General features: G+C 34.8%; 2 protein-coding genes across 3 annotated transcripts; both read left to right on the forward strand.

Moving 5' to 3' along the window:
* Positions 1-9,042: 9,042 nt before the first annotated feature.
* LOC114310861 (HMG-Y-related protein A) lies at positions 9,043-10,484 on the forward strand. The gene is made up of 2 exons (XM_028256964.2): positions 9,043-9,279; positions 9,769-10,484. The coding sequence occupies exons 1-2, from the start codon at positions 9,229-9,231 to the stop codon at positions 10,273-10,275; spliced, it is 558 nt and encodes a 185-aa protein (XP_028112765.2). The 5' UTR covers positions 9,043-9,228; the 3' UTR covers positions 10,276-10,484.
* Positions 10,485-20,898: 10,414 nt separating this feature from the next.
* LOC114311250 (THO complex subunit 4D) lies at positions 20,899-27,868 on the forward strand. 2 transcript variants are annotated; one of them, XM_028257381.2, is made up of 7 exons: positions 20,899-21,337; positions 22,323-22,555; positions 23,385-23,528; positions 23,621-23,689; positions 25,325-25,506; positions 26,537-26,584; positions 27,519-27,868. In XM_028257381.2, the coding sequence occupies exons 2-7, from the start codon at positions 22,364-22,366 to the stop codon at positions 27,667-27,669; spliced, it is 786 nt and encodes a 261-aa protein (XP_028113182.2). In that variant the 5' UTR covers positions 20,899-21,337; positions 22,323-22,363; the 3' UTR covers positions 27,670-27,868. The 2 variants fall into 2 exon arrangements, with proteins under 2 accessions (XP_028113182.2, XP_082723058.1); XM_082866932.1 differs by having other exon boundaries at positions 20,968-21,337; positions 22,101-22,555.
* Positions 27,869-27,908: the final 40 nt, after the last annotated feature.

Consider the following 27,908-nt stretch of genomic DNA (forward strand, 5'->3'; position numbering starts at 1 on the left):
TCAATCTTGAACTGAGGTTCTTGGAGGTTTGTTTGAAGCTCAAGGCTTGGTTTTTGCCTCAGAAGTTGCTGTCTTGCTTTGATTCTTCAAGGGTGAATCTCTAATCCTTTTAAAGCCTTGTTGTAGTTGCTTACTAGGCCACCTTTGCATGCTTATTTTGGCTTGACTCTCAACTGTAAAAAGCTTCATTTTTAAGTATTTGAAATGTTTGTTTGAGGCTCCTTGGGTGTTGGGGGTGTTCTACCCCTTTTTGTGCCTTGTTTGGCCTTGTTTTGGGCCATCACTTTAGGCCTTTGTAATCACCTTTGTTTGGCCTTCCTACCACTGAAACTCAGAGGAATTTCAAATGGTGGAAACTTGGTTTTGAGGTCCTAAATAGGAGGGGGTCATCCCCTCTCCTTGTGTCTTGGTTGCTTATCTTGTTGGCCTTATGTTTGAGCATGTCTTTCTAGCATGTTTTGGCTCCATCTTAGCATGTCTTAGGCATTATTTCAACATGGCATAGCTCTGTTTTGGGCTGGATTGATCATTGGTTGCTTGCATGTTACACTTGTAGTGTAAATTTTGTATACTAGCCTTACATGCTTGTGTTGATAGCTCATCTTTCTAGCATGTTTTGGTCCTATCTCAGCAAGTTTTTGGTGTTGTTTTAGCATGTTATAGCTCTATTTTGGGTCAGATTGATTACTTCTTGCATGCTCCTTGCACTTGTAGTGCAATTCCATAAACTAGCCTAATATGCATCATGCTTTGGACCATCATTTTGGAGTGATTTTGGCTCAACTCCAGCAAGCTTTTACTCATGATTTACCATGCTTAAACTCTGTTTTATGTTGTTTTGGTCATGCATGCCTTGCTTTGTATAGCCATAGTGTATTCTAGTTCACTAGCTTTGAATTCCCAAGTCACTAGCATGCATTGCTTGAGCTATTTGCATGACTTAGCATCATTTGTTATGTGATTTCAGAGCATGTTCCACTGCCATGTCCTCACATCTTTCACTCTTTCAATGTTTTGGAGGATTGGTGCTTTATGCCTTAAGTATGAGCCAATATGTATGCCATCTTACCTAAGCTTTTGGGCTGCCATATTAGTGTGTTTTTGGTGTTGTTTTGCCATGATACATCTTTGATTTTTGTTGGTGAAGTCACTCATGCTTGGTTTTGGTTGGTGTAGTGTAATCCTCTTTATTGGCCTTGCATACTCTATGCTTCATGCCCTTCATGCTAGCTTGTTTTGGCTACACTACGTGCATGTTTTAACCTTGATTTGACATGCTCTAGGACTGTTTTGGGTTGTATTGGCCATATGGTTCATGTTTTGTATAGCTATTGTGCAAGTGCCTATGCTAGTTTTAAGCTTTAAGCCTTCTAGCATGCTATGCTTGTGTTGATTGAGTGGTTTGGCATCATTTCATACATGATTTCAGTGCATATAGTGCAGGTACACTCTCACATTTGTCACTTCTTGATCATGCTTGAGGGCTGTGCTCTTATGCGTAATTGATGGGCCAATGCATGAGCATGCATTATTTTGCTTTTCATGCCATCATTTAGAGTATTTTTGCCACTGTTATGGAGCCTCATAGATCTGTCCATATTCGGTTTAAGTCCATGGAGCATTGTCGTGCATGCCTCGTGTGTAACATGTTTCACTAGCTTTGATGCATTAGCTTTTCAACATGCCATGCATGCATTGTTTGCACGATAGAATCTTGTGCATGCCATTAGTATTGATAGGTTGATCATGTTGTATACATTGCATTGCATTGTGTTTGGATAGAGTGTTAATCCAAACACGAGAAACGAGGGACGTTTCATACTTGAAGTGATGAAACGTGCCTCATTTCTCGGTCGCCGACCTTCTTGATCATGCATGATAGAGGTCAAGGCCTTTATGTGTTATTTGTGCATTCATTGACATTGAATTATGCAAACTTGGCTTCTCGTCCATCGTGCATTGCGATGCTCGGTTGGTGGCCTGAGTGTCGAGTACCGCACTCCCTTGAGCTTAAGAAATGATAGGGAGGGTGGTTGTGCACACATATCTTGCAAATACACTGTTGTGCTCCTTCTTGTTCTTTGTTGCAGCAAACTGGAGTTGGGCAGCATTTTCTGGTCGGCAGACCAGTAAAAATGGCTGGCCGACCACTTTTTCTGGTCTGCAGCATGTGTAAGTGGTCTACAGGTGGTCTACACCTCTATTAAGTGGTCGGCAACCTTCCTGCAGGTCTCCAAGTTGAGGTAGAAGCTATCTGGAGCTTTGTGCAGTGTTCTAAGATCAAATGCAAACAGAGGCAAATTGGGGCATAGCGATGGATTTCCAAGCGAGGCGATCAAACATAAATACACTTCTCACCTCGAGGCTCCTCTTTTACTGCTTTACTTAGCTTCTTTGCTTAGCTAGCTAATGCTTTGGTTTTGTACTTAATTAGTTAACGCGCTTAACTAATCAATTTGTGTTGTAATAACTAATTAGTTAACTAGGATTAGTTAATTAGTTTTGATTTATAATAATTAGTTTAATTAGCTTAGATTAGCTAGTCAGCATATTATTCGGACCCTCCGTCGAGAGAGCGAATTTTGTAATAAGTGTGCGTGAGTGTGTGAATGTTTTCCAACCTCATTTCTTTCTCCCTTTTACTTATTAGCTTTCGATGGTTAGTTTAGGGCATATTTTAATTAGCATCCTTATGTTATGCATGCGTGCATCATTCATCTGTCTTGCATGCATCAGGCTCGGCGCATCATACAAACTGCATTGTATTTCAATACCAATTTGAACATATGTTATCTAGTTACATTCATATGCCATTCTAGATAACCGAACCTACTTAGTTGCATTTTTCATGTGTTGCATTAGGCATTGTTGACATAGCTAGGATCATGCATTGATTACTAACTAGCTTCTATTTTGGCTCGGAGTACATTGTGAGTGTTTACGCTTTAGCATCATTGCATGTGTGTAAGTGATTGCCATGATAACATGCTTGTCATGAGGCTAACTGCTTAAGTGTTTAACTGCATGAATGCCTGTGGATGAAGGCTTCCTTGCTTGAATTAGAACAATTCATCAAAATATGAATTTTAAGCCCACTTGAGAGTAGCAAATCATGTTTTATAAGTCCACTTGAGGGTGGCAAAATCCACGTCTTAGCCTACTTGAGGGTAGCAACTTCAAACCATTTTCGAAAAACAAACATGAGATGTTTTGTTCCAAATCGAGCGATTTAGTCTATACTTGTGTGCTGTGCGCATCATATAGTAAGGTTAGCTAATAAATCAGAATAAGAACACATGTGTTTTCAAAAACAACATATCATGTTAGTAGTGGCTGATCTTTGATCGGTCGAGCGGGTGTGCTCATTTCAGGACCTTCCCCTCTTGTACCCAAGTTCTCGAACCGAGGCAACTTTGGTGATGACGGACACGTGGCCTTAGGCACGAGTCAGGGTTTCCTAAATTTTCCCAAAACAAAACATTTAGGTGGTGACTCTGAAATCTAGCAAAGCAGTCCATGTTTGGCGCTTTTTGATTAAAATCGATTTTTCAAAACGATTTTCCGAATTTGGACTCTTTGGTGATTTATCAGTCTTACATTGCACTTTGTGAGATTAGATTCAAAACCGTGATAGGAGTACGAACTGTAGTAGCTAGAACCATAATTCGCGCCCTCGCGCGCGGAGCGAAGTTCGGGTGGTCTACACTAGGCTTCTATTGGGACTAGGTTTGTGTTGGCTATAAAAGAGAGGCACCATCATGGGTTTAAGGTATGTTTTTTATGCTCTGAATAGTGAGTTAAGCACTTTTGCTATCTTTGAGAGATAACTGACTTGATCGTCGGAGTGCCCCCCAGTGGACGAACGACTGCCGAAATTTTTTCTTTTTGTGATAGGTCGTTCGGACTTAATCTATTCTGCCAGTGTTCTCCAGCTGAGTGCTTGATTGACAGTGTGGTCAGAAATTGACACACACAATTTGGCGCCGTCTATGGGAAAAAAAGGAGAATAGATGGCCAACGACGGACAGAAAGAGAAGATTGTGGACGACACCCCTATTGAGAGTGGGAAACATATTGACCTTGACGTCGAAGAAGACAACTGCAACGAAGAGACTCATGATAAAGAATTACGGAGAAAATGACGTCGGCCAAGAGGGCGACGTGCCAAAGAAATCAAACCGAAGCGGGTATTATAACGAGGATGACCACCAGGTATGAAAGGATAGATGCCTGCGGAGGGACAACGAGATAAAGGGAATGGAGAACAAATTGGCGGACCTGCAAATGGTCGTCAATTTCATGATGCAGAACAACGTCATGCAGTCACCGTTGCCTTTCCAAGATACGCCGATTCCAGCGGCCAAGAAAGATGCCCAGAAAAGGGGACAGAACATAGTTCCTGCAGTCCCTCAGCACGACAGGGCAAAGAGGCATTCTCACCGGCCTTCACGGCAGGTCGGGCATGGAGAATCAAAGAGGGCTGGAGAATGATGCTTGGGAGTTGGAATTTACAAGTTAAGGTTGGTTTAACACTTGTTGAAATTTTAAAAATTTACAAGTTGAAGTTAAACCGAGGTCATGTTTAACACTGGTTGAAATTTTAAAAATTTACAAGTTGAAGTTAAACCGAGGTCATGTTTAACACTTGTTGAAATTTTAAGAAAAATTTACAAGTTGAAGTTAAACCGAGGTCATGTTTAACACTTGTTGAAATTTTAAGAAAAATTTACAAGCTGAAATTAAACCGGGGTCATGATTAAAGAAATGAATGATATAGGTTCCATCACCTCAGGATGCCGAGGTAATAGAACCTAGGGGGCAGTTCTGGGGACATAATTTTTGAATGACAACACGCGGCCGAGGTGTCACTGAAGTGCCGGCCGAGGTGTCACTGAAGTGCCAGCCGAGGTGCCACGTGTCCTGGTCATGACGCCGAGATCATCTCAGCTAGGCCGAGGTTATCTACGAAGATACCGGAATCTGGGATAAGCGAATAAGGGACACGAGTCCTAGAATGAGAGAGGACTTCAGTTTGGGTAAAGATAAAACTCTTAGAGAGTTTATCTCAATCCTACTGGGAGTCCAAGATTAGCAGTAATCCTAGGTCCATTGAAGTTAGGCTTCTATTAAGACTAGGTTTGTATTGGCTATAAAAGAGAGGCACCCTCATGGGTCTAAGGTATGATTTTTATGCTCTGAATAGTGAGTTAAGCACTTTTGCTATCTTTGAGAGATAACTGACTTGATCGTCGGAGTGCCCCCGGGTGGACGAATCATCGTCGGAATCTCTTCTTTTTGTGATAGGTCGTTCGGACTTAATCTATTCTACCAGTGTTCTCCAGTTGAGTGCTTGATTGGCAGTGTGGTCAGAAATTGACACACACAATCTGTTATAATTTATAATTTGTTTTAACAACTGCATCGAACACTCTCATTTTAAAATGTTGGTTAAGTGTGGGAAATTGGATTATTAGTAAGATAAGTCCAACCTATAGCATGTTTGGTTGCTTAATTGGCAACAAGATTGTTAGGTGGACTACTAATCCCATCGTGTAGACTAACAATACCTTGGGGTTGAGATTCACAATCCAAAATCTTATAAAATTGGAGGTAAATTTACCAGTTTATCCTCATTTTCTAAAATAACAAAGCTATTTTTTATATATTAGTGACTTTTACGTAAATTTACGGATTTAATCACAATCAATTAATATCATGTTAATTTACAAATAAACGCATTTTATTTTGCATTTCCAATATAATACTATCACACTAACAACTCCATCACTTAATTTCATGGTACTCATAATTTTATCCAACCTAATACGCCAAATAACGAGACCGTAAATCTTAGCTTAGAGTCAATAGAATAGTGTTTGCTTGCTTGAGTGGGTATTTGGGATTTACTTATCGGGAAATTACTTAAAAGTCCTATTTAAAAAACAATAAGTCTATTTAGTCCCACAACTTTTTTAATACTCTTAAAAATCCACTACGTATTTTTCTTCTTCATTCTTCTCTGTGCATTTGTTTTTCTCTACCTTTTTCTCTTCATGGTTTCCGGTGATCGACGACCATGCCTTACTTCTTCTCTTTCTCTTTCTCTTTCTAATATATAATCATTGGTGATCGACGACCATCATTGCTTGGGGTTCACTGACAACCACTGACCATCGACTTCTCACTTCACTCTCACCGACGGCGAAAGAGACGAGCTTCCGACAAAGAAGATAACGTAGATCTACTCAAATCTACATCAGATCTAAGTAAATCTACATGAGATCCGACTAGATCTAAACCAAAAATAGTTGTCGAAGTACAATATTCTCTCTATATTTGTTTCTCTCATTCGATTTCTTAATTTTTCTACATTCTCTCTGCTATACACTTCTATTTTTCTGTTTTACTAGAGAAAATTTTCAAGTTCTGAACAAATGTTTTCAAGTTTTAGTTACAGACGGTGCAAGCTATAAAATTTTACAATTTCAATTTTTTTAGTGTTGAAATGAATCATGCCTTAAAACTATAAAAGTTTGTAGTATCATAACATTCTTTAGAACTGTAAAATTTTATAATTTCATAACATGTTTTCCAGTTTGATTAATAATGATAAATGCTTAATAAAATCATATTTTGAAACTGTAACATTTTATAGTTTCAAAACTTAATTTTTAATTTGGTCAATATTAGAAATTATTTGTTTAAATCCTACAAAAATTAAAAAATAATGTGGGTGTTTGGGAAGTGGGTTTTTTTTTTTAAAGTTTTTTTAGTTGTAGGATATTATTGGAGAAATTTTTTTTTGTGTTTGGGAAGATAGTTGAGTTTTTTTGTGGTTAGATGTGATGTTTGTGAGAGAAAAAGTAAAATGATTGGCCCTGTTTGGTAGGGCTTATTTCCAGCTTATTTCAGCTTTTAGGTTAATTTAAGCTATTTTGATATGTTTGATTCAGCTTAACAATACACCTTATAGCTTTTTATAAGTCAAAAATTAACTTATTCTTTGAGTGGGAGAGGAGAAACTTAATTTATAAGTCAAAAATCAGTTTATGTTCACAGTTATAAACTATAAGCTGTTAAGATATAAGTTATAATCACTTTCCCACAGCTCTACCAAACGGGGCCATTATGGGGTTTGATGTGATATTTTGTTTGGATTTTTTTTTTTTTTGGTTTTATAACCAATTTGTCTTTTAGTGAAAAAAAAAAAAACAAAAAACTTACTTCCCCAACAGCGCCACATATATACTTTTTTCATTGTTGTTTGTTGTTATTTATTTATTTTTTTCTTTCAGTTTATCAATATTTAGCATATTTTGTTATTTTTTTTACTATAATTTCTCCATTTCTCCATTTTTGGCAATATTTTGGACATTCCGCTGAGTCTCCGATGATTTTTTGACGTTCAATGAACATTCTAGACATTTTGACGACTTTTAGTGATGTTCAGAACACTCTAGCGATACTCCGGTAAATTTATGGCAATACGCCAATGACTTTTTGGTGATGTTGAATATTCCGGCGAGTCTCCGTTAACCATTTGACTGAAGTCCGGCGGTGGTGGGATGTAGTATCATTTGTAAAGTTATAAAAAAAAATAAAAAAGAATGAATTTTTTGATAACAATTAAAAATATGTAAGACTAATTAGTACAAGTATTTTGTTTTGGGACTAGATGAATTTTGAACTTTGTGTATTAGTAAATGCCCTTTTACTTATTTAGTGTAATTTTTTTTTTTTTTTGGTATGCTTATTTTCATCTTTAATGATTTTTTTAAAAAAAAATAAAAAAAAATTAGGTTTCTAAATTCAACTCAATGAGAAGAATTGAAAAATTAAAAAAGTTTCAAAAAAAATCCAGAAAAGACAAATAATCCAAAAAAATTTTAAAATTACTTTTTTTAGATTTGCCTATACAAGGAGATTGAAAAGGTTAAAAAAAAAAATTGACATAATTTTGAAGAATTTTTTTTATTAAAGATAAAAAAAAAATCAAAAAAAGATGTGTTTGCAGCAGTTGCCAAACACCCTCTGAATAATCTAAATTTACTAATTTATTAATATTTTATTAAAATTTGGAGAAATTGCAAATATAGAGTAGTAGTAAAAAAATTGCACTACAAATGAAAAAATAAAATAAATAAATAAATAAATAAATTGGTGCAACTCTAACACATAGAACAAGTTGCATCAAATATAGAAATAAATTTACACCATACCCACAGGAATGTTACACTATCATAAAAATGTTATATTCGGAGAAACTCTCCGAACACATTTTCACCTATTGATTTCAGTGTAGTATTTGTTTTGAGTTTTCAAATTATAATTCCGCACACACTTTTGAAAACTCCTTTTCAGGTGGGAAAATTTGGCTAACTTGGTTGTCCTCCGGAACGTCCGGTTGATCGACCGAAACAGTGTTCTTTTTTTTTTTTTTTTTTTTTTGCACTTGTTATTTTTATATTTTAAATAAAAAATATTTCTATAATTTTTTTAAAATTTTTTATGAACTTTGAATAGAATTTTGGGTTATGTACTTGGTTATGAATGGTAAGTTTTTTAATTAAGGCCTAGTTTGGGAAGACTAAATAAGTGCACTTTTTGACTTTTTATGAAATATGGGTTGGGTTTGGGTTGGGTTTGAAGTGATGTGTTAGAGAGGTGATGTGACTTAAATAAGATGATGTGACTTAAATAGGATAGTGACTTTTTAACTTTTTGTCTTTTTTCAATCATGTCAAACTTGGCCTAAATATCATATGTCACATCATTTATTTCAAATTCAATTCAAAATTCATAACCAAATAAATTTTTCATATTCAAATCATAATTTCAAAACTCACAAACTTAAAATACAACTCTATTCTCAAATCATATTTAAAAAACTCTACCAAACGCTGCTGTTGTATTTTTTTTTCTCCACTGCACTAAAATTTTCACTTAAAATTTAACCCGAAAAAAAAAAAAAAAAATTAAAAATAGTACCAGGTCATCAATCTGTGTGACCCTTCATTAGCCGACAACAACCATACGATAATTGTCCAATCAACAAATCTTCAGCCGTCAGATTTCCCCTCAGGTGAAAGAAATCCCTTTGGCTCGCCCTCTCTCTCTCGTTTTCTTTACCGTCATCACTGTGCTTTCGAAGCTGACGCTGCTTTATTTGTGGCGACTTGAAAGCTTTTCTCTCTCTCTCTCTCTCTCTCTCTCTCCCTGCAACTTTCAATGGCGTCCGAAGAGGTCAGCAAACCTCCTTCACTCCCTCCTTACCCTGAGGTAAAAACACCCAACTCTTCTCTCAACACCCAGATTTCCCTTTCCTTTCCCATTCCTTTTCCACATCAACACTCTCATCTCAAATTGATCTAAACTCTTCAATATTTTCTGACTTTATTTTTTTTTTTTATTTCTTTAACATTTCTGATGAATTTTTGGTTTGTAAAACCTAACTTCAGGATTGTCAAACATTTGTCAAAAATAGCTTTAGATTTTTTGTAACCCTTATTTTCTATTTTAAGAAATCAAAATTGAACCTAAGTTTTATCTAAATTTCGTTGTAATCTACTATTTTTTTCTACTTTTAAGTTCGTTCCTAGTGTTTTAATTAAAGAATTACATTACCCAAAAACACGATCATCTAACCCTCATCTCGCATCCCTCTTTTGGGTTCGAATTGTTATAAATTTGACTGTACAATCTCTGGCATTTCAAAAAATTTCAGTATTCCGAGTTAAAAATGCAGAGCTGAATCTGTAAACCTTGCAGATGATTTTGGCAGCCCTTGACGCTTTGAAGGAGAAGGACGGCTCAAACAAGTCTGCGATATCGAAATACATCGAATCCACGTACGGTGACTTGCCAGCGGGGCACACGACCTTGCTTTCGCACCACCTGAACCGAATGAAAGAGACTGGACAGCTGGTATTTGCCAAGAACAACTACATGAGGTTCGACCCAAATGCGCCCCCGAGAAGGGGCCGCGGAAGGCCCCCGAAACCCAAGAGTCCGATGCCTCCCGGGGCGCTTCCTTCCCCATCCAGGCCAAGAGGGCGGCCGCCAAAGGACCCGAATGCTCCCCCACCACCGCCGAAGAAGGTTTCTTCTTCTTCTTCTTCTTCTTCAGTGGGGAGCGGGAGGCCTCGCGGGCGGCCGCCAAAGAGTGGTGGGTCTAGCGATGGAGGTTCGGGGGCCGGGGAGAAGAGTGGGAGGCCTAGAGGAAGGCCTCCTAAGGTCAAGCCACAACAGGCACAAGTTGGTGTGCAAGCAAATTGAGTTGTACTTTGTACCTTAATTCCGTGGTACTGCTTTGATATCTCTTTTTCTAGGGATGTTGTTTCATTTGGAATTTCATTTTCTTTTGCTTGTTTGTTGGGTATTGTGTGTGAGTTGCATGTACATTGTGATTGTGCAGTAGTTGTTGAAGTTGAGGCTTGTTTGTTCCAATCTAATACTTGATATTCATATGGGTTGTTGCTTGAGAATTTCATTTTATTCCCACACTTTCAACAAAACACACTCATTTATTTGCTACAATAATTGAGTCTTTCCCTTCAAATAGACCTATCATACTGTTTCATTTTGTTTTTATCAATGATTTCAATTAGCTTGGTTTCAATACATGATTTTAAGGAAAATGTTTGGTAGCCACAAATTCTGTGGCTTAAGTGGTTCGAAAATGTCAAAACGACATCGTTTTGGCATTTTCAGAATTGTTTTGTACCCAAAACGACGTCATTCTGATACTTTTGGACCATTTGACCCATAGAATTTGTAACCACCAATCATTGCCTGATTTTAATTAGCTTGTTTTATAAATTTGTAAAGCCAATGTTCTTAAGTTAAAAGACAATTTAAGACATTAGATTTGGAAAATAAGCTAAGAAAAACCTGCATTTGAGAAGTAAAATTTTGAAACAACTTAAATTGGGTACATAACTCAGTTTATTATTCATCATTTTAACAAGAAAAGAACGCTGAATTTGATAAGGCATTTGAGTTTTGATGAAATTGGGTTTTGAGGGAGAGAGCTGAGTTGCAGTAGTTAGTGAGCAGTGAAATGAAGGTACCAAGGAGGAAGGTTCAGAGGAATTTTGGATAAACAGAAAAAGTTAAAAGGCATAAAATGTATGGTGTGGTATGGCGTGGGGTCTTTTGGAGAATTTTTAGGAGGGGCAGTCTCTTATAAGTTGGACACCAAACAGTTTTAGTTGCCTCGCTTTCATGCAAACTCATCAGCCTCTGACTGATTTGATGTCTTTATCAGAGTCCACACATTGTGCCCTTTTGCTCACTCTCTCTAATTGACCTGCCTATGTTAGTTATTGAGTAGTCGATCAATTTGCCGCACAACCATGTGGCAATAATGGTTTGACAATTCGCTCACATTTTTACAGCAAAGTAATGACGTTTACCCAATCATTTCAAATTCATTACATTCTTGGTCCTAAAACAATAGTCCCATTTAAGAAATTTATTTTTTTTATAATACAATTATTATATTTTAAAAATATTAATTTTTAAAAATTACCTTTTGATAGTAATTTTTTTTATAAAAAATATCAATTATTATAATTGTATTTTTTATATTGTTAATAAATTTAAAAGAATGACAAAATAGAAAATTCATATTATTTTTAGTCTTTAATTTTTGAAAATGAACTAATATTTTGTGACAATAAAAAATAAAATAAGAGACTAATATTTTGAGACGGATGAAGTATTATTGAAATTGAAATTTATAATACTAATTAAGAGGATATTTGATATAGTGCTCGTTTGGGAAGATAGGTTTGAGATTTTTTTGGCTAAAATAGTCAAAACAAATAAAATAGGCTTTTTAGTCCAATAAGACAAAACATTATATCTAACCCATAATTATTATATTTTTTCTCTTATAAAAGTCAAAAAAGTAAAAAAATCCATTTCCAACGAGGATTTTTAGCCCTAGACTAAAATAGCCAAAAAGCCAACCCATTTCCCGAATGAACCCATAATGGTGTTGATACCATATTTTATTTTTTTGTCGATTATGACCAAATTCGATTATGAACTGTCGATAAAGACTATAGACTATTTTTTAAGAATAACTTAGGTCACATTATTCACCCAAAAAAACTTAGGTCACATTTATTATTATTATTATTATTCCCATCAACAAATATACGAACATACGTGACAAATATGCTAGTAATGTGGTATGAAAGAGATGATGATGTGACTTGAAAATATTAAATAAAAGTCAGTAAAGATATTTGTTAAAATCAATTAGAAACCATATGCTAAAATCAAGGGATCAGTACCAAGTCAAAATACAAAATCTGCAAGTAGTTTCTATGAAGATGGGATATAGTTGAGTGGAACAAATATTAAAGAAGATTATGAATTGACGGTTACAACATGAGATGGCCAATCAATTATAAAAGGAAGACTTGAGGAATGAAGAAAAAAAAAAAGAAAAGAAGATCAATCAAACAATCCACAAAACTCACAAATTGTGATTATCTGTTTGGGAGTAGTTAAGTTAGCACTTTTAGGAGTATGTTAGCAAAAATCTGGTTTGGGTGTGATATTGACAAACAACAAACAATCAATTTTCACAAACAACAGGATTAAGCAATGTGGTTGAGTGTCTTAATGCCTTGACAGATTTAAGAACTTCTTTGAAGGTTTACTTCTCAAAGAAACAAAGTAAATATAACTGGAAATTGACTGAAATTAATAAAACATGTCACTTTAACCATGAGGATCAAATTCCAAGTCTTTTAGAATTACAATCGACAGAAATTTGAATAAACACTATCTGCTACTCCTAGTTACAGGTACTGCTACTCCTAAACAGACTAGATTACTCCTAGACTTCTCAAGTTGTGAATTGATTTGTTCATCCACTTTACAATAGAGCCATCAATGGCAATATTATACAAAAAAAAAATGTAGGGAAATTTTTTTATTAACCATCATTTAATCACCCATATAACTTCCACCTTCTTACATTGTCACTTGTCCTCCATCCCTTGAATCTTCAAAACTTGACTTAATTTCTCTTAACTTTCAAGATTTTCCTACATAATCATAATCATAATAACAATAATAATAATAAATAATAGAAAGTTTAAACCTAGTTGTAATCGATAGAAATTTTATTTATGGTGCGAACAATGCTCCCCAACTCTTTAAGAATGAGTATTCAAATTCTTGAAGAGTTGTATGAACATAAATATATAATAGAAATTTTGAAAATTATAATTGATTGGCCATATATATATAGTTTTTTATTTGTTGTGGCTACATCGAAATACTCCCCCATTACTGTTATATAAAAAAATAGAAATAAAATTTAGAATTTCTTTTTGTAAATTGCTTTATCAAAATTATTTTTTGATGTGAACCACAAAGCCATTGTAGTTGTTGGATGACAGAAATCATAATGTCAATTGACTTTAGAAAATTAAATTTTTTGACAAAATTAACAATGTCGAAAAATTCAAATTCATCAAATGTGAGTTGTTCATAATTTTTAGCTATGTTTGGCTTAAAATCATACCCCCTAATTAGATTTTCACAATCATGTTATGATGTTTTTTCATCAAATTTAGCCATATTTCAAAAACTTAAAACATGCCCTTCAATTAGATTTTCATCATCATTTTGTGATGGTTGTTCATCAAATTTAGCCATGTTTGACTTAAAATCATACTCTTCAATTGAATGTTCACCATCATTTTGTAATGGTTGTTCAAGATTCTTTGTCATATTTGACTTAAAATCATATCCTTCAATTGGATTAAAATGCTCAATAGCTTTTGGCAAAAAGAAGTTGGTCTTATTTTTCAATTAATGGCTTAAAAAATGCCCCTCGGGCATGCCATTTTCATAACTTAATTTTTCTTTGGCCATGATTTTTGTGAAGAAAAAGCTTTTCTTGAAAAAGCCTCATAGAAACACATAAAATTTATACTTTTTAAGATTCTCTAATTTTTTACTCCAATGTTAAATTTCTCCATGAACTTGATAAAATTGACAACTAAGTTGACGATTTTTTTCATTAAAGTAATTTATATCTTTTTGCATCAAATAATATGGAGGTGATGAAATTATTTGAAATTTTTGCCAATCAAGAGAATTAATTTCTTTTTGTAGAGCCAAAATTTCACTCTTGCTCCAATAAATTTCATTCTCACAACGCCGAATTATTCTTTCCATGCCATTATGTTGGCAATAGACGGTAGAATCATTGTCATAATATTGACAATCATTATACATAAAAGATGAGACATTCCACTAATAATTCATACCCATTAGAACATGGTCATTCCATTGGTAGTTTGCATCCATTGGTGCACAAGATGCAAACATGCCACTTGATGGCATAATTTCTTGATATTTTGTTTGTATCATTATTTTTTCTCTCCTGGTTAGGACGATGTCCCACTGAGCGTGTCAAAATATGTTAACAAAAATCTAATTTGGGTGTGATATTGACAAACAACAAACAAACCAATTTTCACAAACAACAGAATCAAACAATGTAGTTGAGTGTCTTAATGCTTTGACATGTTCAAGGACTTCTTTGGAGGTTTACTTCTCGAAGAAACAAAGTAAATATAACTGAAAATTGACTGAAAATAATAAAACTTGTGACTTTAACCACGAGGATCGAATTTCAAGTCTTTAAGTATTACAATCGACATAAATTTGAACAAACACTAACTGCTACTACTACTGCTACTCCTAGTTACAAGCACTACTATTCCTAAACAAACTAGATTACTTCTAGACTTCTCAAGTTGTGAATTGATTTGTTTATCCACTTTACAATAGAGCCATCAATGGCAATATTATACCAAAAAAAAAAAATGTAGGAAAAAACATCTATTAACCATCATCTAACTACCCATATAACTTTCACCTTCTTACGTTGCCACTTGTCCTCCATCCCTTGAATCTTCAAAACTTGACTTAGGCCCCGTTTGGAGACTTACTTTTTTAGCCAATTAGTCAAAAAGTTACTAAAGTAGCCAAAAAGCCAACAACTCATACAAAAAAGTCAAAGATTCTCTTTTCTCTCTACTTTTTGCACATCTTTTCGTAATTAGCCAAAAAGTCATCCCAAACATACAAGTTTTTTTTACCTACCTTTTTAGCCAAATAGCCAAAAAGTTACTAAATTAGCCTGTTCCCAAACGAGGCCTTAATTTCTCTTAACTTTCAAGATTTTCCTGCATAATCATAATAATAATAACAATAATAATAATAATAAGTAATAGAATGTTTAAACCTAGTTATAATCCATAGAAATTTTATTTATGGTGCAAACAGAGTATAATAGTGATAGTTTTTCTAACCCCCATTTATTTTCTTCAATCGATTGTTGTATTTTTCAATTCTTTGTTCTTGTAACTAGTAGCAAGTGACAATCTAGTTGAATAAATACAAATTATGTTCTGTTCTATCTCTTCTTTACTTGATAAACCTCCAAGAAAGTCTTTAATCTGTTTAAGACATAAAACTCAACCACAAAGTCTGATCTTTTTGTATTTATTTAAAACTAATTTAAATCTGTCGATTAGGTTTAAACCAAATTTTTACCAACATAAATTGGCACGTCTGGTGGAACCATTCCAACATCCATGAAGATCCGAAATTGGGTCACACTAGTGGCTCAAATCTGGAAATAGTACGTGCATTTCTTAGCCACCCTAGTGGCTCAGATCAGGAAGTAATATTTGCTTTTCTTTGTCAATTAGAGCAATTAATGAAAATCATGCCTCCACATCAAAAGCAAAGTGTAATGACAACTTTGAATCCAAATCAAAAGCAAAAAGTAAAGACGGCCTTGAATTCACATCAAAAGCAAAGAGTAAAGGTAGCCTTCAATGGCATAGAGCGGCAGGAAAAATTGAAGACAATTGCTTCTAAAATGCTAATGTACGAAAATAATGTGGCTCATAGGATTAATACACTGAAGGAGCCAATTATTCGTGAAGAGCCAAGGTATGTGACTCGAAGGATTAACATACCAAGTCATGAAGATAATGTGACTTTGGAGAGTTTTCATAAGTCGTTAACAACTAAAAAAGAAGAACAACCCATTCTCTCAAAAGATGTTAAAAATTCATCACAAAATAATGTTGAACATTCACTTGAGGGACATAATTTTAAGCCAAAGATAACTAAAAATTATGAACATGGGGGACACGATTTTAAACTTGCCTGAAAATTATGAATAACTCACATTTGTTGAATTTGAAATTTTTAATATTATTTGTTAGGTTTTTGTTGTTGGCAATTTCGTTTGACAAAATTCCTTTCAGTAATAATTTTATTCAACTTTTATTTTAGTGAGGCTATGAGTTTTTAGATGCAAATCCAGCTCGAAATGTGCCTTGCAGAGATGTTTCAAAAGTTAATTCTTTCATGTTTGCCACTTCAATGACTATATCGAGGATTGAGCTACCCAATTAACTCGCGGGGGTTCAGGGGGCAGCGCCCTTTGGCGGGTTTGGGGCAACGACCAAGCGAGGTCGAGGGGCAACACCCCTAAAGCAAAAGGCTAAATTGCAGTCAAAGTTGTTTTTCCACTTGAGCGGCCATTCCTATGCTCGAGCGGAGATCGCAATCTTTTAGAAATTTCACTCACTTGCAAAAGTACTGAGAGTTGTTTTTTTCCGCTCAAGTGGCCATTCTTACGATCGAGCGTAGACCCTGTTTTGTCATATGCGTTTTAGTCAGTTTGCTCGAGTAGAGATCGTGGCTCTATTTTCTATAAATATGTGGTTATATCAGATTTCAGGGTTACGACTTCCAGATCTTCTTTTTGGGTATTAAGGTTTTCATCTGGAGCTTCTTTGCTTGCTTCCTTTGATATCTGTGAGAGTTTAATCATGAATTGAGTGAATTATATTAAAGGGTTTGTTTAGTTTGTTTTACTCAAAAAAAGAGAGAGTTGTTTTTCGGTGGATTCTGAAAAATTTGAGCTTGAAGCTTTTGTAGATTCTAGAGTGGCTCATCGTCGTGGATTCGACATCGGCGTTATAGATTCAATGTTGGGCAACAATTTCGAGGTGAATACGGGGCTGGAAGAGGCACATAGGGGTCGGTTCGATTCATGCATGGATTCGTTAGGTAATTGAGAGTACACTTGTGTAATTCCTTTGTATCTACTTAGTGGATTGTTTTGTGACTTTTGTCCATGATTTTTTTATCACAATTAGAGGCGCTCCAATTATGATTTTTTCACGTAAAATTGTTGTGTCGATTTGTCTTGATTGTTTGATTGAGATTATTATTTGCTGCTTAAAATTGATACATAATCACAAATCAATATCTTCGAAATTTTTAGATTTTTCATTGTTAAATTTGTCAAAAGTTTTGATTTTCTAAAACCATTTGATATTATGATTTTTGCTACCCAATGACCACCATGGGTTTTGGTTCACATCAAAAGTTAATTTTGATGAACTGGTTAACAAAAACAACATCGCCTCCGTTTGGAAAGTGGGTTGGCTTTTTTGGTTATTTTAGCCTAAGCTAAAAAGTTTGGTTTGAGAAGGGCTTTTTGACTTTTTTTGTAAGAGAAGAGTGTAATGATTATGGATTGGATGTGGTGTTTTATTTGTTGTGGCTAAAATAACATATTTTGTCTTTTGTGGCTAAAATAGCCAAAAAAATTCTTACCAAACGGAGCCGTCTTATACTTATAAGTTTGATGGAATAAAAAAAATATAGCCATATAATAGCCAATACTTGGCCAAACCAATAATAACCAATGGCCAATTGGTTATATTTTGCATGAAGACTAATTTAATAGCTAATTGTTGAGTGTCGACACATGCCAGTTTAATAGTTGATGGTCAATTGGTTATTCTTCGCATATAGGAGTGTAAAAATGGCTCGCGACTCGTAGGCGGCCAAAAGCCCGCTTGCGCTCGAGGTGGGCCTGACTCGATTAGGCTCAGGACCCTAGGCCTGGGCCTGGACTTGGACCTGGATCTGGACCATCATTTTGAAACCCGACCTAGCTCGTGGGCCTCGCCTATCGACCCGCTCAAGGCTTACTCAGAGTCCAGCCTGTCCGAGGCCTAGTGTCATTTTTTGTGAAAAAAAATAAAATTTTGGTGAAAAAATTAAAAAAAAATGTTCAAGCCCTGCCCAAGGCCCCGAATACTTGTTGAGCTCGAGCCCGAGCCCAAGCCTAGGTGGGCCAGGCCGGACCAAATTTACACCAATTTTTTCATCGACATAAGGCTAATTAATTATTTTTGTTAATAAATTTTGTTTCAAAATTTGAAATAGTGCTAAATATTAGAAGTGTAAGCATAACCCATGTTTCATCAAATACAAAGGGCTCAAACTATAGCCAAGTTTATGGATAATGTAAAGCCTTAAGAAATACTGGTGATGTAAATCAGTTGAGGACATTGTGTGCACCATAAAATATTTTCTATCGATTGTGGTAAATCGTCTTATAAATTATTTAATTGAATTTCATTCTTCAATCCATTTAAATGAGGGGGGCATTGTTGACACCACATTTTATTTTTCTCTCAATTATGGCCTGTTAATTATAGCCAAGTTTATTTATGGTTTGTCGATTAAGACCATAGACTATTTTTCAAGAATAAAATTGGCTACATTTTTTTTTAATTATTATTCCGATCAACAAATATGTTGACATGGCGTGACAAATATATTAGTAACGTGGCATGAAAAAGATGATGATATAGCTTGAAAAGATTAAATAAAAGCCTGTTAAAATCAATTAGAAATCATATGTTAAAATTGGGGGATCAATACCAAGGCAAAACACAAAATCTGCAAGTAGTTCCTATGAAGATAAGATGTGGTTGAGTAGAGTAAAGATCAAGGAAGATCATGGATTGATAGTTACAACATGAGATAGCCAAGCAAATTTAAAATGAAGACTTGATGAATGAAGAAAAAAAAAAAAAGAAGATCAATCAATCAATCCACAAAACTCAGAAATTGTAATATCTGTGTAGGAGTAGTTAAGTTAGCACTTTAAGGAGTAGAATAGTGATAGTTTTTTCATTACCCATTTTATTTTTTTCTATCGATTGCTGTATTTTTCAATTTTTTATTCTTATTTAAATTATTGTAACTGGTAACAAGTGACAATCTAGTTAAATAAATGCATATTATGTTCTATCCTATCTTTTCTTTAATTAATAACCTCCAGTGAAGTCCTTAATCTATTTAAGGTATAGAATTTAACCACAAAGTCTGATCTTTTTGTGTTTATTTAAAATTATTTAAATCTATCAATTAATTACTGTCAAGTAGGCTTAAACCAAATTTTTACCGACAAATAGAATTACATCTTTGAATTTTTTCACCTTATTTGATACATCTTTTATACAAGTGGAAATGACTATTTCAATAAATAAATAAAAAAAAGGTGAGAATAATGTGGATATTGATAGAGTGTGGTAAATGATGATGGAGTGTGTGCGAATGACCAAAAATTGGTGTACATTTTAAAACTTGTTAAATTTTCAAATCAAATTTAAACAAATAACTACTCATCTCGATAAATATATGTTCTATAAAAAATCAAGCAATTCAAGCTTGACTCATGTGTCAACTTGTTAAAAATTTGTTTAAAACTGACACATAGATAAATAAATTAAATTTAAATTCATTTTAAAACATATTAAGTTCTCAAATTAAAGTAAACAAATTAGTTTGTTTCTAGCCCTAACTAACAAATTGGTTTGCTTCTAGCCCTAACTATGAAGTTAGTGGTTTTATACTCATAAAGCTGTATCGTAAAGGTAGAGAAGAGACGAAGGAGAGGAGATGACACTAGAAACGTAAAAAGTAATATTATAAATAGAGTGTATTATTTCATTAACTCGTCAAATGACAAGCTCTATTATAAAAGCTGAAAGTAATTTTTAAAAGGAGTTTACGTTAAATCTAACCTCAAGTTTTGAATTTTTTAGTTCCACAATTTTCGATGTGTTAATGCCACTAACGTCGCACATAAATATTTTGGAATGTTTTTACCTTTTGGTGATATTGCACTATATCCATTTTACTATTTAATTTTTAAATTTATCAAAGTGTAAGCTTGTTTGGGCAGTTCTTTTTGTCTTTTGTAATTTTTTTTTCACTTTTCATTCATTTTTGACAAAAAATAAAAATTATAAGCCTAAAAACCTTTAAAAACCTAAATAAATTAAATACAAAATTAAAATACCACTAAAAACGTAAGGTTGCTTTAATTGGAAAAATGTCCTTAAGAAATCGTTTTTCAATTTTCTGAATTTTAAATTGTATTATATTTTTAGTCAAAACACCCTAACATTAAAAATAAAAAAAACAAAAAAAAAACCAATACCATGATTTTTTTTGTTTTTTCCTTGTTATGCCAAACTGGCCATATTTGATTTGGTTTTCAAAAACTTATTTTCAGAATTTTTTTTAAAAAAATTAAAAATTAATTTCGTGAAAAAAATAAAAAATCAAAAATATTTTTTAAAAATTAAAAAAAAAAGGAAAATTTACCCATAAGTCCTAGTTTCTGAAAAGTTGAACCATTTAGTCCTAAAAGTTTTATTATGCTCCATTTAGTCCTATTTGCACATCAATCTAATGTTCGAAACATTAATCTGATGTTCGAAATCTAATGTTCGAAACCTAATGTTCGAAACATTAATCTGATGTTTGAAATATTGTAATGGGACCTTTTAGTCTATAAGAAAACTTTTAGGACTAAACAGTGTATAAGTTATTAATTTGGGATTTATGGGTTCATCCCCCAAAAAAAAAGGCTTTTGATATTTATTTCCAAAAAAAAAAAAATTCTGGAAAAATTTTCAGAAATTGAAATTTGAAACCACAGATGGCCATACTGGGCCCAAATTTGTGTCCGGCCCAGTAGAAAATAGTGGGTCTCATAGGAGCCTGAATGAAATTTCCAGATTCCGGCCCAGCTTGACTTGGCAGAGTTGCAGCGTTGACGAAGAAAAGAGAAAAAGTATCAATCACCGCCTTCCTCGAAACGAAGCGTCTCCATTAGAAAAGAAAGAAAAAAAAACCCTAATCTGAAACTTTTTTCTCCTCTCCTCTCAATCCATTTTCTTTTTCTTTTCATCGAAACTCCCTTATCAAACCCTAATAATGTCGCTCATCATCTGAAGCTCCTCTCATCTCCTTGATCTTTTGCCCCTTCATCGCTTTCCTTATCTCTCCTCTTACATATCTCTGCATTCTCCATAGAAATTTCCATCAAGTTTCTCGTGTTCTTGCACATAAATACCAGGTTTCTCTCTGCGTTTTGATTCGCAAGCTGATTTACGGTCTTCTTCAGGTATTCTCGTCAACTTCATTCTTGTTCCTTTCCCATCTATGTATATATGTATGTGTTTTTTTAGATGCTTAGATTTATTTCGTTTTCTGTGATTTTGTTGTGCTTCAGATTCGTTTTAGGACGTTTCTAAAGGGCACGGATCTGTTTCTTGGTTATTGATTTTGTTTCAAGAATTTTTTTGTGTGGAAATCTGTTGAAATCAGAGCGCGAGATGCAAAATTCATTTTTTTTTTTTGGGTGGAATTATATTCATGATATAGCGAGGATCGGTAGTGGTTGCCTTTATAAGCAACCAAAGCTTCCTTCTGGAAGCATTTGTCTTGCTTTATAGTTTTTCTCGGTTTTGTGCTTTTCGGTTCAGTCGTAGATACTCATGGTTTTTATTTTGTTTTTGAAATTCACTCTCAATTTTGTTTCTCTAACACAATTTTTAATCAAGATACAATTTTGATTAGTTGTGTTTGTAGTGTAGCGGTGTAAGATTTAAATCTAAATGGAAGTAGTTTGGGGCTACCGGACACTTTATTGTCGTAAATTCACCCGGGGAGATATATGTATCTGACTGTTTCTAGATATTTAGATTATAATTCTTGATGGGTTGGGTCAGTAACGATTTTTTGGTATTGATCTGTCAGCTATGAAACTGATTGTTATCTATAGTTGATTTGATGCCTATTTCAGGGAAGTGTTATTTTTTTTTGGCTTTAAAAGCAGGTTCTTTGTTATCTATATGCCTTCTGTAATGAAGTTTTTATTATGCTAGGTTTTGCTACTGACACAACAACTCATGCACAATATGTCAAGACCCAGTGTTGCATTACTTTTGTAATATTTTTGTGATTGTATGGAGATTGTGAATGGGACAGCATAATTGGTCCTACCTAGCCCTCACCAAGACAGAATTGCCATTTATATCCTTTAAATGAAATCATGTTCAAGCATATATGCCTAGATGTTTACATACTACATTTTGGTTGTTTGACAGATTTACTTTCTTTGGAAGAGGCTTGTTTAATCTGCATTTGAATGGCTTCTCTTGATATGTCTCTTGATGACATGATAAAGAACCGGCGGAGTAGCGAGAGAGGTAGAGGACGAGGAAGGGGCCAACGTGGTCGAGGGCCAATAGGGTCATTCAGTGGTGGAAGAATGACAGGGCCACCTCGCAGAGGTCCACTAAGGGTGAATACTCGGCCATCATCTTACGTCATTGCCAAGGCAAGCTCAAAACCATGGATGTCTTATTCATTTGCTAGAGAATCTCATATTTTATAGAAACCAAAATACAAGGATGTCTAACCCTGCATTAGAAACTCAAACATGAGAGGATTTGTGACATTATTTTTGTTCATGGAGAAGCTCACTTTGGCCCAGCCACAAGACCCGATGTCATCTTATGGTGTATTTGTACATTACGACACAGTTTGTCTGTAATTGTGAGTTTGTGATGGATCTCGTTGGTAGATGTTTGAAAGATCGTTGGTGGCATCATTGAGTTATAATGCTACTTTGTAGCATTTTTCGCAAAGGAGCTTCAATAATTGAACTTGTGAATTTGGGATCTCACCAGTATAACATTCCCTAACAACTAGTGGGGTTCAAATTTCTATATGATCTCTAATCCTAATTATTTAGTTGAAATTACTTTAGTCCATGATTACTGGTTGTTTAGACGGGGAGTTTATAATGGATCCTCTTGCTATATGTGGAATTTCTTTGGGGGCGAGATTCTCAGTTACTTATCCTAGTTCATGGCGTTTTTGCGAAGGGGCTTCCTTGGCTGAACTTCAGAACTGAAGCTCTCACCCTGTAGCTCTCTATTTGCAGTGGGTCAAATCCTCTTCTCCCATCTACAGGCTATATCATATATCTCAAGATGACATGGTGGTTAACATTTCAATATAACTGGTTTCTGCTCCTTATGTCATGGAATTTCTTTGCTGATATTTAATTTGCTCTTGAAGAATGATGAATTATTGTACTTTATGGTCCTATTCTGATGTTACCTTTTCAAATCTGGGTTGTTTTTTCTATATGTTTGCATCAGTCTTTCCGCAGAACGAAGAATTTTCCATGGCAACGTGATTTGTTTGAAGACAGCCTTAGAGCTGCAGGGTTAAATGGAGTTGAAAATGGTACAAAGTTATACATTTCGAACTTGGACATTGGTGTGACCAATGAAGATATAAAGGTACAATTTGTGCATTACATTTTTGTATTAAATCTGTTTTTGTAATGGACTTCTTAAGTTTTTATTATATTGGAATTTGGTTTGTAACTCAGGAACTTTTCTCTGAGATTGGACAACTGAAACGATATACAGTTCATTATGACCAAAATGGTCGCCCAAGTGTAAGTGTCCAGTCTTAGTACATATACTTCTAATTATTCTTTTCTAGTATATGTTGTTAAGTGCATTTATTTAGACTCTCTGCTTGTTTGGTTAAATTGATTTTTTTTATTTTGGCTGGAATTTGGTTTTGGGCTTAGTTGCACAAAGTGGGGGTGGGACACATAGAAACATTTGCTAAATGCTGAGGTAGCATTGTTGCCCTTTCATTTCTTTCAAATGTCCTGTACAGCATGTTTGGTGGACAGAGAGATTATTCAGCTGAGTTAACAAGGCATTTGAGCATTTGCTAAGGTGTGTCTGAAGGAAGCCCAATGGCATAATTGATTTTAGGGTTGTATTTTATTCTAAATATTGTCAATATCCATGAAAAAAAGTATGAATTTGTAAAAACTGATTTGAGGTAAAGAAGTGTGTTTAGGTTGGCTATTGAATTCAATCTGCATTTACGTGTCCAATCTCCATGTGCTACTCCATGTAATTAATGTCTTAAGTTTTCATGTTTAAGTTCACGTAAATGTGTCGCCTCCTCTTTGTTGGACACATCTCAACATAACATTCATGCCTTGCATACTTAATAGGTAGTTAAATGTGCTTGCCAAAGATGCTTTTACAAATGATTTACTTTCTCTGCAATCTGTTGCCTATTGCTACTAAAAGACAATTAGATACACGTTTAATATGGTGATTAGTCTACATTCATATGGCTGCTTTCCAGTATTTAGATTTTGAAGAACTGTGTCTTCCCTGTTGTCAATTTATGGAGGTAGGTACCGTACCTGTGCCACCCTTAAAAGCTTCTCCAAGATCCTTAGCCATCATCTTGGGTGTGCTTTGCAATATTATGTATCTCAGTTAACATTGAACTTTGTGAGACTGTCTGATCTATACACTCATTTTCACTTAATCCATGTTTAATCCCAGGAATTTAAGTTTTGAGTTGCTACTATGCTGTGCAGACTTGGATTTGTTATGGGATAGGGTTTTCTATTTGGCTTCGTTTAGGGCTCATGTTTCTCCTGCATTCAAAGGGGTTATGCCTTTTTTGATATTCATTGATTGGAGAGCTGTTTGTGAATTTTAGTTTGTTTTCTTCATTATGTTTGATAGTGGTTTTCTTTGTCTTCTCTTGTAAGATGACTCCTCCTCCTCACCTTGTGACCTCACTTTCTTCATTAATAAATTCTCTTTTGTTGCTGAATCTGTTCCAAAAAAAAAAAAAAAGAAAGGAAAAAAAAGAAGATACAGACAATAATCAGAATGGACCATTTGAAATTTCTTTTGGAGCATTATTATGATTATGCCACACTGCATGTACTTTAATGGTGTCAGTTTGTCTTAGTTCCATGTCTTTACTCACGGGGTAGAGCTCCAAGTTAAATGTTGACTTCTCTTCTTCTATAGCATGTTGGAAATGAGTATTTTGTCCTCTCTCTCTCTCTCTCTCTCTCTCTCTCTCTCTCTCTCTCTCTCTCTCTCGTGCGCGCACACAATTTGTGTTGCTGTCACAAGGTTATTTTAGTTTTGACTTGGTGGCTGCATTTTATTAGTCTATAGATATACTAATCTAATGGGGTACTTGTGTGATCAACTGGTGTGGGTTGCAGAAGTGCTAACTTTTTCTTACTTGTTTACAGGGTTCAGCTGAAGTAGTATTTGTCCGACGAAGTGATGCGTTTCAAGCTCTTAAGCGGTATAACAATGTTCAATTGGATGGAAAGCCTATGAGGATTGAAATAATAGGCACCAACTCAGAGGTTGCTGTTTCAGCTCGTGTCAATGTAGTTGGAGGTGTAAATGGGAGGCGGACTGTTGTTATGTATGTATTATTTCTTACTTCCTTTGTCACTATGTGTGTGGCTACACTTCATAATTATGTTGTTTGGGGTTAAATTTACTATATTCTTGTCAAGTTAGCTGGTAAAAATATAAGTGGATGACTAGCTTGTACTTTTGGAACTTTTGAATAACTTTTTGGGTTGAAGATCAAGGATTTAGTACATTATCTATGCTGTTCAATATTCGCATCAGCCTTGCTTGAGGGGTGTAGGGATTCGTTTTAATTCAGTGGCTTAATTTGAACATTTTAAAAACCATTTTCAAGACATGATTGGTTTGATAATTTACTGCTATGTGTTTTGTCTTTTATAAGCATCTGGTCATGTTCTGCTGCTCTACTGGTTTTAACTTTTTTAAAGTGTAAGAGCCATATTGCAGATTGTTTTCAACAATGTCACTAATATTTGTAGATCGTTACCGTGCCATTTTGTTGTTAACATCAACTTAGCTCCATTTTCCCCCCTTGGATTGCCTATAGTTAGAGATCTGATCTTGCTTGAAATGTGATCTGCTAAGTGAACAAATTGGAATCTTTTGATGGATTATGGAAATGTCGACTTGCTGGAAATAAAAAAATGGGGTCCTTGAAAATAAAATATTGGAACAGTGGGCTGGCCTCTAGACTTCATTGCCACGAAATATCATGGTTCTAACTTGTTTTGTTTTTTTGGTAGCTGTTGTGTTTACTTTTTATATTAGGTGCTGCCATTGAGATCTTTACCAAGCATTTTGTTTTCTAAAGACGTAATTAATGTTATTTTCTAAAAATCAATTTTCGCAGAGTAGTGTTAATTTTGACCCAGAATTTGAGAGAAGAGAAAATTACTGATGCCTTTATATTTATTTAATTTAATGGGACGCTTCCCCCTTCCTCTCTGAACTAGGAGATTAGTACACCTTGTTTATTTGTGGGCATTTTATACAACAGTTGCTATTGTTGATTCATCAACCATTTTTATTTTCATTTACTGTTGTAACAATTGCACTACTGAGTCTTTGAGGTCTTTCAGGCCCGCAGGTCGTGGCAGAGGCTCTGCTGCAGTTAATCGTCAATCTGGGTAAGGCTTCTTTAAGCAAATTCCTAGGTCTTTTGCATTTTTCAAAACTACTTTTTATATTCTTTAAGGAACCATCTTCAACACTTGCGGACAAGTTTCTAAATTCTATGGTGTTCTTTCTGTGCCCATCTAACATTCCATGACTTACTAGAATTGAATGAGAGAGAGGATGTATCAAATAAATCTAAGGCATGAGAAGAGTAATGCTGTGATGATCAAATTTTAATGCCAAATTTGTGTACCAAATGATGTGTCATCACTGCAGTGGTGCAATGGACTCTACCTTCCCATGCATGTAAGTTGCCATGTCAGAGGGGGAGTACAAGAGTGGGTTAAACAAAATAATTGGATGGGGTGAAAGCTTGGCTTGAGTTTAATACAGTGTGTCTAGTTTTTTAAAAGCTGAGCTTGTGCTAGTGTACTTGATTTGAAACTTTTTCACAAGCCTATATTTTTCTGAATTGTTTTTTAAGCAAAAACAATCAGCCGAGTTTAACTGGGCGCAACCAGTTTTTTAAAGCTAAGCTTGTGCTGGTGTACTTGATTTGAAGCTTGTTCGTGAGCCTATATTTGCTGAATATTTTAAGTACTTCAGCTTTGGATTACTTATTAATTCTCTTTTTCTAGTGTTTTTGGTCGAAAGAGGTAGGTCTGCTAGGAAGCACTTAAAGTAAGCAAAAACCATCCACTTAGTTGGCCTTTTAGTAGTCTGTTGTTCGGCAACTTATTGTCAGGAACTGAAAATGTTCTTGATAGTCTTGCCAAGGTAGGACAAGTGGAAAATAATAAGGCTAGGGGTCCGAAATAATAGCACCTCTCGGTAACATTCTGCACATCTCGTACTTTGCCTACCTACTGGTATTGAATTTTTGCTGGAGCGGTTGTATCTCAGTACATACATGGGTTTTAGTTTACATGGTATCTCTATCTGCAGTCAGAGGAGCCGAGGTGGTTTGTGGAATGGCCGTGGACGTGCTCGTGGGCGAGGCCGTGGTGGTCGAGGGATGAAGAAAGGCATGGATAAATCAGTTGATGATCTTGACAAGGAACTGGATAACTACCATGCTGAATCTATGCAAACATGAAGAACTGTCCCAGCTCTGCAGAGACACTCCTAAATGGTGGCTATAAGTTGTAATGTTAGCTGTACAAAAATTTAAGATGGTGACAACTTAAGTTGTTTCATTTGCTTCTTTTGATTTTTCATTTTTTTTTTGGTTGGATCGATGCTGTGTTTCCATATTATGGTTAATGAAGCCGTTAGATAACTTGGATTGCATTGCATTTTTAAGTGCTGGGTTGGCCCATATTTTTTTGGAATTGT

Source organism: Camellia sinensis, chromosome 4 (assembly GCF_055761805.1).
Source record: "Camellia sinensis isolate YWXY chromosome 4, ASM5576180v1, whole genome shotgun sequence".
Classification (NCBI taxonomy): domain Eukaryota; kingdom Viridiplantae; phylum Streptophyta; class Magnoliopsida; order Ericales; family Theaceae; genus Camellia; species Camellia sinensis.